This window comes from Macadamia integrifolia, chromosome 14, assembly GCF_013358625.1.
Source record: "Macadamia integrifolia cultivar HAES 741 chromosome 14, SCU_Mint_v3, whole genome shotgun sequence".
NCBI classification, from domain to species: Eukaryota; Viridiplantae; Streptophyta; class Magnoliopsida; order Proteales; family Proteaceae; genus Macadamia; species Macadamia integrifolia.
The window spans coordinates 26,307,228-26,320,459 of NC_056570.1; the positions used below are offsets into that span (position 1 = coordinate 26,307,228).

Consider the following 13,232-nt stretch of genomic DNA (forward strand, 5'->3'; position numbering starts at 1 on the left):
ATACACAGTGAGGCCATACAATCAAGATAGGCCACCAAATTTGACATGTGATCTATCCAAGCTCCCCATCTATCCAATTGTCAAAAAATCATATTATCAGTCCACATAATAGAAAAGTTGTCTGTATGGGTATGGTTTCCAAAACTGTTCATGTATTTAGAGTAGGTCCATTAATCAAGGAATAATCAATGGAGGTTTATGAGGTTTTAGGATGAACCATGGAGATAAGGTTTTGAATAAAGTAAACAAAGCTTCAGCACACACAAACAAATTTCAAAAGAATAAAGAGAATAAATTCCACAGGAATCATATCAGTAGATATTTAAGTCCGTCAGAGAGCCAGGACCATAGGTGAAATAGCACTTCATACAATTTTCACACAGACTGAAATCCTAGGCCCCAAAAGAAATCAATCCCGTTCCAAATTTGATTTTAAGTGCTAATCTAATCATTACTTCAAATCAGAGTGAGTTTCCAAGAGCTAGAGGGCATCCTATGAGTAATTGAATTGCTTCCGTTAGGACACCAAGATAAGGACCAAAGGGTGAGCTTAGAATCCTCCCAAAAACATAAGAGAGGGAAGAAAAAGAACCTAAAAAGAAATGACAATTAAGAGGCAGAATCACCTTAGACTTGTAGCATGAAATATAAAGATGGTCGAAAGCAAAATTTGGGTATAAAGTGACAAAATAAACCAAGGATAGAAGAAACTAGTAGTAACAATTAAATGCAAATCCAACAGAAAATAAAAGAGCCCAAAATATCAAATTACCCTTTCGACCTCTCACAACAAGATTTTTAGTATCTACAGAAATATACAACTGATATGTGCCATTCTTTAGCCACCCAGCATGGTTTTCGTTGTTCTATAGAACGGTGGAGTCCATTGGACTCAACTATGCAGAAACAAGGCCCAGATCGAAATACAATCATTTAACCCAAGCCAGGCTTTAGTTTTTGCATTCTAAATCTCAAACCCAGCACAGCCAGTGGGACATAGTTGGAAACATCAATGACTACCAAAATGTTTTTGAGAAAATTAGTAAAACATTGACATTTTATCAGGTCAGTTTTTCCTCACTTAGAAATTGTCAGGTTTCTAAAACTTTTTACAGTCCCGTGTGAAACATCAGACTTTAATCTTCAATAGTTTCAATACAGATCACTTGGCCTTCCTCTTTGGTGCTGAGTAGACTTCTAATCCACAGTTTTACCTACCATCAAATAGGAATATAGGATACTTCAAGAGCTTTCCCCAAGTAGCTATACCACCTTATGTTAGTGGGTATATCAAAACCCTAGTCTTTGAAAAAATCTAAAACTTCCAATACTTTCTGTACTACTTGACCCTAATTTGGTGAGAAATTGAGTAACTGATTCCCTTATTATGGTAGAGGATAACAGGCAACGTTTTAAAAACCAGACTTCATATCAGACTGTTTTGGTCTGCATTAAATGGTTCAATGATCCACCTCATCCGAAGAAGCGTTAGAAGAACTATCAATCTCAGGATTCACATTACGTTGAGAGGCCCCTCTAGACTCAAAAGAGGAGGAAGGGGTAATAGAGACTCCCTCACACACAACTTCTAAGCTCGCATCAAAGCCGGCCCTAGAACCAGAAGACTTCTTTTTTTTTTTTTTTTTTTTTTTCTTCTTCTTCTTCTTATTCCTCTCTACTGAGGACCAAGTAGGGCTGAGACGGTGGGGGAAGAAGGAGGAGAGATTTGGATTAAAGGGGGATTGGAGATAGAAATAGAGGTAGATAAAATAGTGGGGTGAGAAGACCGGACCGGGCTTGAAGTAGTTGGGTGGGTTAGACCTGGGCCATTAGAGAAGAGCTCCTCTGCCAGTTTAAGAGGGAAATGTTGAATAATGTATTATTGTAATAATGGGTTTTAGGGTTTATATCCAAACGGACCCTTAAGCTCTTAGGGACTACTTATGTTGCTATAAGCACTACTTATTCTACTATAAATAAAGGAGGATTGTGCTCATTGAGAAACAAGTTAAAATTTCCCCAATTCTTTATGGTATCAGAATAGGTCTGATCACCAAACCCCAAACCCAAATTTCTCCCATCTTCTTCTTCGTCCCTTAGCAAAAACCAGTAACCTACGATCATCTCACCTGCGCTGAATCTGTCCGTCGCTGCCTAACCTGCCTTCTCCTTTAAACCTCCATTAACCTATTACACTTAAAACCCTGCAATCACTGCCACCACCTCTTGCCAACCTCACTGCGACTCCTTGTGCCAACCAGACCCCTCCGCTGTCCTCTCTTGCACCAACCAGACCCCTTCTCTATCCTCTCTTGCGCCAACCAGAACCCTGCCATCACACATACCAGTTGCCTGAACCCTACGATACACCGCCTGAATCTCCCATCCCTGCCTGAACCCTGCAATCCAACATCCCATCGCTGCCCGAATCCTTTGCCCAAACCCTGCGATCACACTGCCAAAACCCTTTGCCTGAACCCTATCATACTACCACTACTATTCCACCGCTTCCTTCCTGATCCTGAGTCTTCTCTCCTAGGTATAACCTTTCTTCTTACTTTTGATCAGTCTCTCGATGTTCCTATTGCTCATAGAAAAGGTAATAAGACTTGTACCTAGCATCCAATTTCCAACGTGATGGCATACAATGCTCTTTCCCCATCATATCGTGCATTTGTATCTTCCTTGTCGTCTATTTCTATTCCTAAAACTTGGCAGGAGGCAAATGCAGAACCTAAGTGGAAGGAGGCAATGAATGAGGAGATGAGAGCTCTTCACAAGAATAGCACATGAGATCTGGTTGTTCTTCCCCTGCAAAAGCGACCAATTGGCTGCAAATGGGTGTTCACAGTTAAGCATAATGCTGATAGGACTGTTGATAGATACAAGCCAAGACTGGTGGCAAAGGGCTTTACCCAGACTTATGGAATTGACTATTAGGAGACTTTTGCCCTTGTGGCAAAAATGAAAATTGTTCGAATTATCATCTTATGTGTAGCAAACCAAGGATGGGAATTACAGCAACTAAATGTCAAAAATGTCTTTCTTCATAGAGAGCTAACTGAATAAGTGTATATGGACATTCGACCAGGATACTCTAGTCCGGAAACACAGGGCAAGGTGTGTAGCTTGAAGAGAGCTCTGTATGGATTAAAGCAATCTCTCAGGGCGTGGTTTGGTCACTTTCACAAGACCATAATAGCAGTTGGCTTTACTTAGAGTAATGTTAATCATACTCTATTTATTAAAAGGGTGGATGATCATAACACAATGCTGATAGTATATGTGGATGATATTGTTGTTACTGGCAATGATACAGATGAAATCTCTAAACTCAAAGCCTATCTTGGTAAAGAGTTTAAAATCAAGGACGTAGGAAGGCTGAAATACTTTCTTGGAGTTGAGGTGGCACATTCAACCAAGGGTATTGTTCTCTTTCAGAGAAAGTATACCTTGGACCTCCTCTCAGAGACTGGTAGGTTAGGGTGTAAACCCCTGGATACTCCTGTTAAGGCTAACTCTCATCTCAGAAGCAAGGAATGTGAACCTATTGATAAAGTTCAGTATCAAAGGTTGGTTGGAAGACTCATTCTATCCCATAAAAGACCAGACATAGCTCATGCAGTGATTTAGTGAGTCAGTACATGCATGATCCATATTCCTCACATATGGATATTGTGAACCAAAACCTTAGGTACTTGAAATAAAAACCTGGAAACGGCATTTTATTCTCTCCTACAGATCATATGAGGATTGAGGCATACACTGATGCTGATTGGGCAGGTTCCCCAAATGATCGTCGCTCAACTACTGGCTTATTGTACATTTGTTGGTGGTAACTTGGTTACGTGGCGTAGTAAAAAATAGTTGATTGTGGCTCGATTGAGTGCAGAGGCAGAGTTTCAAGCTATGGTGTATGGGATTTGCGAGCTACTTTGGTTACAGAGTCTTCTTCATGACCTGAGTGTGTCCATACAAATGCCAATGTTGTTATATTGTGATAATAAGTCAGCCATCAGCATTGCACACAACCCTGTTCAGCATGATCGTACTAAGCATGTCGAGATCGACAGACATATCATCAAAGAGAAGTTAGAGCAATGCCTTATTTGTATTCCTTTTGTGTAGAGTGAAGATCAACTAGCGGATATTCTCACAAAGGGACTTAGTAGTAAAAACCTTTTATTTTATTTTGTCCAAGTTGGGTATGTGTGATATTCATATACCAACTTAAGGGGGAGTGTTGAATAATGTATTCTTGTAATAATGGGTTTTAGGGTTTATATCCAAACGGACTCTTAAGCTCTTAGGGACTACTTAGATTGCTATAAGGACTACTTATTCTACTATAAATAAAAGAGGACTATGCTCATTGAGAAACAAGTCAGAATTTCCCCAATTCTTTAGGAAAGAAGAGATATGATAATTTGTATATGGGCCAATAGTTTGGCTAGGAGACAAAGATTGGGCCAAGACAGTTGTGATACAAGTCTTCATCTCGTTTCACATCACATTGGTGTCTTCTTCAAAGTCCAACCTTCCATGTTTGCCCAAATTAATAGTAAATGAATGTAGGTGCTCACATTTTAATCTCCACCGCCTTATCTTAGGGTAAATAACTTCCCTCCTCTTATGCTTATGTGTACTAAGATACATATCCAAGATTATCAGTTGTTGGGTGGAACTCTCCCTAGAGATAACCTCACAATCCTTACACAACCTTCTGTCTACCCTTCTTGTTCGGAAAAGTCAACTTGACAGGTATATTCCCACTTTTGTGCTCCTCTCTTTCTGTGAAGAAAGTGTTCACAATTAAAAGATCATAAGCTACCGCAAAGTCCAGGATTGAGGTCCCCTCCTTATTCCTCTCCCCAACACCATAGCCTCCATGGACACCTTCATATCCTCTTCAATCCCTCCCAACATGTATGTTCAAGTCACCTCTAATAATAATCGATTCATCTTGATTAAGACTCTACATTAACTCATCCATGTGATCCCAAAATTGACGCTTGATACTTTACCCCAATCCTACTTGGGGTGCATAAGTGCAAACAATATCCACAACCTCTTTCTCCAACACCTATTTGATGGATATAATCCTATCTCCCATTCTTTTGACTTCCACTCCTATTATAACTATACCTAACTCACAAACAAACAAGTTTCCAAATATAACTAAGACTTAAAAAACCAAATAGCATTGTGACTTGACAACTAAAAACTTTCCTAAAATAACACAAACTGAAAACTAACTAACAAATAAAACTATTGTTGTCCCAATCCCAATCGAATTGGGTTTTCTACTGGAAGATGCTCCAATCGATGACCAATTGTTGCCTTGTTCTCCTGCTGCTCAACAACCATAAATTGATCTAGATTTTGGGCCAGCTTTGCCCTTCCTTTTGATAACTCTATCTACATCAATAGTGGTGGGCATAGTGGATCTTCTTCTTCATTTGGACATGGAAGTGTTTAGGTGGTCGGTCATCTTTTTTCGATAGCATCTTCGGGTTTCTAACCCAACCACGTGTGTCACCTCCACATCCTTCTAGTCTAAGTGAGCCATTCCCCTAGTTGGGATACTTTCAAGATGTTGATGATAAGTCTTATAAAAGGGCAGTGGTGAACTTTGAAAACAATTGGGCCCAAAACATGTTATGGGATTTGTATCTATATTGCATTCAGAGGAGCGGCTACTAGATCTGCAGTGGTACGTGGCTCGTGGATTGGAGCCACCTAGAACCTATCATCTTACATTGTTGCTTATTTTGCAAATCAAAAGTATGTTTTGCTTGTTTTAATAGCTTATTTCCATCCCCAGTATGTAAGTTATATCTAGATTTATGCTAGTTTACAGTGTACTCAGCTGCTCAACATACACTATAAAACTTGGATCAACACCACAAGAACCATTTTGGGTGTTTTTTTAATGAAACTAGTTCATGGATTAGGTCAGAAATGTCAAAAATCGGTTGTACACAATCAGACACAAAAAAAAAAAACACTATCTAGGGGTCGAAACCATGATTTCCACCAAAAGCCAAGAAAAAGTTTTTGGTTTCCTCGAAATTTCCCATGTTTCGACCGGAATTTTGATTTCAATACAGGTTAAAAGCCAAGAATTAGAACCTTGCTCCAAACAGGTTTTCCATATACCAAGGAGCAAATGTTGGGAAATGATAGCTCCAATCCAGTTAATTTCAAAAGGCAAGTTTCGAGATCCTGATACTTCCCAGCAATAGAATCCCATATCATCATTTTGAATTTGAACCTATTGAATAAAAATGATATAGATTTCCTTATGAAAAGTTCCTTGCCCTAAGAAGGACCCTATTACCTCCATAGGCAGCCATCCTTCCTTACAAATTATGAAAGATTAAATTGTTCCCCAGAACTTGCCAATTGAAAGGAGAAAGCTTCTATGGTTGTGAGAGTCCATAATAAAGGAGTAGATTACAAGTAACTAACTCCGCAGTTTATAACCCCAAATAAGACAAATAGGACTAGGAAACAAAGAAATAAGACCGTCAAATAATCCCCCAAGGATACAATACCCATATAAGAGCAAAACTAACCCAAAACCCAACCTGATAGGAGAGAGAAAGACCTGCTATAGAGCTGAGCAGAGAGAGGTGTGGTCAAGTCTGTGGGAGTTTGATTGAGCTGCACTTTTGGGTGTAGATAGTCCCTAGTGAGGGTACAAAAACCCCAAAGTTGAGAGGATTCTGATCGCTGGTTGTGAAATTACAAGCTTTCTTGATTTTCTGACCTAGGAGAGAGAAAAATGAGAACCTTCAAGAATAGCAGCTGAATGCTTCCAACAATGACTAGGTAAGAATCGTGGGACCCTTATGAGGCTTGGAATACCCTAATTGAAAACTTGACTGAACAGAGTACAGAAGAGAGAAAGAAAGGAGATCGATCTCTCTCTATTTCCATTAGGATTACTGATCGGTTCTAATTTATGCAAATTTTTATCAAAATCTGAATTATACCTCTTGAATGTTACAGAAAATTAAAAAAAAAAAAAAAAAAAAGAAGAATAAAATAAATGAGGGGTTGAGAAGGGTGAAAGAGAATAAATGAAGCGGTTATCTCAGCCAGGGCTTCTCACCCACGGCTATCTCAGCTACTCTAAGCATTTAGTTACAAACTTTCTTTCATAAATGCAAACTTTCTTTCATTCAAATCTGAAATTATAAGTACATAGGCTCCTCTATTTATAGAGGGCAGAATAGCAATCAAACTACTACTAGGAGTTAGTTTCCTAATAGGACTAGACACTCCTACTACAACTAGGAGCTAATTTCCCAATAGGACTAGACACTCCTACTACAATAAGGAATTCAAAATAGGGCTAGGACTTGACTTTATGACTCCAACATGGAGTAGGACTAACTAACTAATAGTCCATATAGGACTTTACAACCGACCAATGGCCTAATGGGTCTTTATTGAATTAAATAGCAATTAACTAAACTAATGAATTAAATCCCCTTTTTCTACCTTCTACCCATATTTTAGACCCATTAAAGTGGTTCATTTCAAAGAAAACCCATGGGATCAAAGGCCCAACACATATATAACACAACCTAAGGCTTACTTGCAATAAAATAAGCCCAAGTGACTTATCTACATCAGTCCATTGCCACCCTCTTTGGTCAGTGTGACTATAACCAAGGTCAGGATTTAAAAGACAGTTTGATCCCACAAATATCCTTTCAGTATCTTTCCCTTTTCTCTCCTTTCTTCCTTCGGATTTTTGGGGTGAAATCTCTATTGAAGTTTGCAAATGCAGTTGAAAGGTATTCAAGAAAACTTATCCATGTCCATCAATAGCTCAAAGAGCCAATTAAGCTAAAGTAAAATAAGCTTGCCAGATTTAAATTTCCAACCAGAAATTCTTACCAACTAAAATGTTTGCAAAACACGAAGAGCAGCATTTCAGCCATATAGGTCAAGCAAAAGGGACAAATGTAGACTGACAGACTGTAAAACTACATTGTGTCTCTAGAGACTTATGCAAGCCATTTGCAAAAAACTCCAAAACAATTGGCTTTCATAGCATAGTACATAAATAGAGCCGTTTAACATTGTTACAATTCTTCTTTCTATAGACACTTGTAATCAATCATCCCCACCCCCCCCCCCCCAAAAAAAAAAAAAAAAAACGCACCAAAAAGAAAGGGCGACTGAATGAACATTTCGAAAAGAAATGAAATTCCATGTAACCAAATGCTAAATCGGTCACTACTCAATCTTCATTAGAGCAATCAAATAAAAAAAAAAAACACCCAAAAGAGAAAGAAGAAGAAAAGACTTTCCCCTTGAGTAAATAAGGAAAAGAGAACTTCACAACAACGAGAACTAATAGACAAACCGGATGGGAATTCACCTTTAAAAAACGACCCCTTCTATTCTCGCCAACGTCAAAGTAAAACACCTGAACATCAACCACCATCAAAGCATCATAGATGGATATCCATATAGAGCGAAAAATAAAAACAGTGCAGAATGAATGAAAGAAGAGAATGAAACACCAGCAAAGACTTATACTTTAGTGTCGAGCTGCAATTCCTTGCTAAAAGCATCCTGTTCATCGGCATTAACGTAGTAATTGAAGAGATCTAAGAACCAGGAAATGCCGTTGACGGGAACGATGATAGTTGACCTGTTAACGGAAGTCTTCTCAGAAATCTTCAGATACCGACCTCGAGGGTTCTCCTTCAGATCAAAGTAGAAGAGTTTGTGCTCCACCTGAAGCGTTTTGCAGAGCAATTCAACATCGTTTCCGCCAGAATTTCCTTCCATATTCTTCTTCCCTCTCTAAACAAAAGAGAATTGGGTAAAGCTCAAGCCCCAACTCCAAAACTTCTAGTTCTAGTTTCTACTACTAAAGCAGTTCCACCAGAACAGCTCCAAAGGCCCAAACGCTGCGAAAGCCTGACGACCGCATAAAACTACTCAAAGGGTCGATGATACTAAGAAGACAGAATAATCATCATCACCGATTTCTAATCACTATCCAATCTAAATGATAGAAAGCATGGAAGCAGAAGAAAGGGAAATCCAGACTCGGGATTATAGGGAGGGAAGCTGGTGCAGTGGACTATGAGATATGGCTAAGTGTGGAACTGTTTTTTTGGTCATCTTCTTTCTTTTTCTGGGTCTCTTGCAGCTGCCGCCGCTGCTTCTGCAGATTAGAGTTAGGGTTTGGGTTAGGAGCCATGGCGTTTGACCCAGTCCCATCGTCATTCTCCTTTTAACGCCTTCCTCCCTAACAAATCGCATTGTTGCGCTCCCAACCAAATGGTGTATGGGTTCTGGAATGGGGCCTTGGCGTGGGTGTTGGGCGCATTGTTACAGTTTTTTTTTATGATCAGCTAAGATGAAAATATGCATTAGATAATATTGGTCCTATTACATTCCATATTCATCCGATAAGTGGCAATCCTACTAGCTAGAGTCTGATAGGCCATCTCCTCAAGATCTTCTAGAAGTCTATGTCTGCTTATATTACAAAAGTGAGGATAATACGGATGGTTATCCATTTCACAACACAACATTACCAGAGTTCTTTGCCATAGGTTTAGTATTTTATCATTGTTATAGTTTCTTTCTACACTTTTCCCAGCCTTGGCTTCCCACACTTTCTATTTTCTCTCATCTTGGTAAATAATTAAAGGAGATAAGGTTGGGCACGTAGCTCGCATTTCTGGAGCTAGCAGCTCCACCAATGAGGTGCCTGGAATGAAGATATGGCCAGAGGGTTTTCCCAAAACTGTTGGGCACAACGATGGCATACTCAGCCTTAACTCCATAATTAAGAATCTCCATAATTAAGGATCAAGTTTTCTTTATTCCATGCTGAAAGAATTCTTCTTCCTTCTCTACAAGAGGAAAACTTGCCAAAATTCACTGGTGATTCAGCTTTGGCTTTCTTTCATTCCTCCCCTCCCCCATTGGCAACCAAGTCACTGAGTGCAAAATGTGCAACTCCATGACTCTGGCTTCACGTTGCATTATTTTTTTTTTTTAAGAAAAAGAAATTACATAATGTTCCTGATTTTAGAAAAAGAAATTACATAATGTTCATGATTTGATATATATAGTTCTTATCCGTAATCATGATTTTCCCTACATAGCTTTATGGGCAATATGTTTGATCGTACAGTCAGTAATGTCGTTATCACTTTTTATACGAACGTAGGGTTTAAACAAAAAACTCTCAAATTTAGTTCGAAGAGGAATAGTGACCCATGGCCACTTCAAAAAACTGTGAAAGGTCATTAAAGATTCCAATTCCACAAGATCGCTCCACATCTGATGCACCTCCCATCCCTTCTTGACTATTTTTTCTATCCCGAACAATATTCCTCCATTGCGACTTCATTACCTTCTCCTATCAATACATAGTTAGCAAGGAGAAATAAGCATTTTTTTTTTTGGTACAAAGGAGAAATAAGCATTTGTTTTGTGACAAAAGGGCAATCCCAACCTGATATATAAAGAGGCATGTTGGACACAGCAGTTGTAATTAGCATATTGTCAGGAAAAAAGAGTATTTTTGGTCTAGTTTAAAATCTAGGTTCAATAGCATTCACTTGAATGTACTCTGATTTGTAACATGTGACCTATGCAATCCAGAAATTCACCTGATTTATTACAATATAAGGGTTTGGACTTTTGTATCGAAGTTTGACCAAATTCCATTATATCCATAAGAAATAACAGGTTATGAAAAATGTATGAAAAAAAAAGACACCAATCGTTCCTCAAGGATTACAAGAATTAAAAGAGCACGTTATTAAATTGGGAAAAGAGGAAAAATGCAAACACTTAATTCTCAATCCCAATGGGCCTGCACCCAAACTCTTTTTGAGAACTTGCAGGTAAGGAAAACATGTGCTCATTGTGACACAGATCACATGTGGTGTCTATGTCCATCCATTTATGTTGTTTATAGCCAATTTTCAAAAGAACATCTTAAATTTGAGATATATTTTTAGTTTAAAAAAAAAATCGTCAACATTGAGAGCAAGGAGACATGCAAGTACATCTGTTATAGCACCCACTAGAGTTAGTAAGTTAATTTGGAGAAATTTAGCAACAACCTTAGTAGTGAGAGACCCCCTTTTTTAAAAGATGGCACCACCATCGATCAGGTTCAAGGGATGTGGGATGTGGATAATCAATTTGAAGACATTAACAGGTAGAATGGAATTCAGTAACCCTGTGTTCCATTGATACCCTCGAAGTAGTAGTATTTGTCTAGCTTTCTGGGAACTTACCAATTTGGTGCTTTCGTTGAGAGCTAGAGCAATACTCTTACTTCGAGGTTAGCAACCTCCAAGAAGAAGAAGTTAGAAGAAGAAGACTCTATTAATTGCCCTCCTCATCACAGACCTACAGCCTTATATATGCCCAGCTAATACACTTCCTTCCCTCACGCACAGACATTTCTAACTAATTCTGTTTCAACCTCCTTGTACTATTATTCCCTTGTCAACTTTACACGTAATCAGCCAATGTAGTGGACCTTCTCTTTTGTCGGTTGCCCCACCTCAGTGCCAAGTCATCAGTATGAGTTATATCAATATAAGTAAACAACTTTCTACCCAAAAAAAATAAATAAATAAACAACTAAGCCTTCAAGTTTGAGAAGGTTCTCCTTCTGCACCAATTGGTGAACCAGGAACATCGTTTATTAAAAATCTGCATAATAATCATCAATCCACCTCTGTGTGATCTTAACCTCTTGTCTTCTCTGCTCTATAAGCCCATGTGGGTCATCTTTCTTTGCAAACCGAAAATATACATGGTGAGCTCCTAAAGTAACAAACTTAATGATGGAACAAAAACACAGATATAATTGAATGAACTTTGATTTTCGAAATTGGGTGGGTTTGGAGAGTGTATCCAGCTTCAGTGGGTCGAAACAGGTAATGGTTCCTGCGAAGCTTCTCAGCTGTGGAGGAGAGTCGGCCACATGTCAGCAACAGGAGCGTCACTGCACTTCACCGCAGATGTGCTTCACTGTAGAGGATGTTTTTCCCTTGGAGAGATGGCCATAGATCAAGATCTTGGATCAACTCCACAATCTCCTCGCAATTTGACTCCACATGTAAACATCTGAAACCTGATGCAACAGCTTGAGAGAATGCAAGTCTTATAGCTAGTGCTGAGTGCAAGTCTTATAGCTAGTGCTTCCCCACGAGCTGCATTGCTACAATGGGAAGTAGGGGTGTAAGTTTGTCCCTAACGGCTCGAACCCACCCTAGCCCGCCCTGAGTCCGAACCCTGTCTAACTCGGTTATTAAGGTCAATCCAGCCCAGCCCGACCCAACCCTGACTAGGGTTCGGCTGAGTATGGGTTGAGAGTCTTGAGACTAAGAGTGTTAATTCCAAACCCGCACCAATAGGCCTGATCGAGCCCAACACATTTATGGCGACCTAGACCGGCCCAATTAATAACATGTCGCTTATAAACAGGTAGTACACGGTGCAACCACCTAGCCCGACGGGCGTCCGATTGGCCCGACACATTTACAAGCCTAATTTAAACCGACTCCTTTAAGCCCAACCTAACCCAACCCTTTTAATACTATTTGTATTTTTTTTTTTTTTTTTTTGGTACTAGTTGTGTTTAGTGCTAAGGTTATATGATATGTACAATTGAGATTGTTGTAATTGTTATATGAACATTCATATTTTTTATGCATAGTGTAATTGATTTGAACTTACTAAACTTGGGTTATGTAGGCATAGTTTAATTGATTTGAGTTTCATGGGTTAAAGATTGAGTACCTTAGTAATTTAGTTATTTTTCTCATCTTTGGCTTAATCCATTTTAACTATGGAATCTTTTTCTTTGCTATGCCTATCTTTGCCTCATTTTACTGGTATTCCTTTTCAAGCACATTTAAGAGACCAATTTTAAAGACGACCAGTTTAAAGTTAAATATGTCTATAGCCTGATTATGACCCGTTTATGGTAGCCCGATTAAGGCCCGAGATTGATCGACTGTACCATGCCCGCGCTAACTAAGCCTGTTTAGCTAAACGGGGGTTCACTGTGCAACCTAGAAATTGGCCAAGCCCGACTAGGCCCGATCGAGACTAGCCCGGCCTAACCACTTGACAACCCTAGGTTGAGACCTAGGCCCAATTTTAATTCTGACCTATTATTGTGTTTAGTAATAGTATCTCCTTCCCCTTGGCCCACATAA

The 13,232-nt window shown here is 39.1% G+C and overlaps 1 protein-coding gene across 1 annotated transcript; it reads right to left on the minus strand.

Annotated features, from left to right (window-relative positions):
* On the minus strand, positions 1-9,384 carry LOC122061181 (transcription factor Pur-alpha 1-like). The gene is made up of 3 exons (XM_042624391.1): positions 8,560-9,384; positions 8,399-8,446; positions 1-69 (listed from the first exon to the last, which is right to left on the minus strand). Exons 1-3 carry the CDS (start codon positions 8,812-8,814, stop codon positions 22-24), a joined length of 351 nt encoding a protein of 116 aa, XP_042480325.1. The 5' UTR covers positions 8,815-9,384; the 3' UTR covers positions 1-21.
* Positions 9,385-13,232: the final 3,848 nt, after the last annotated feature.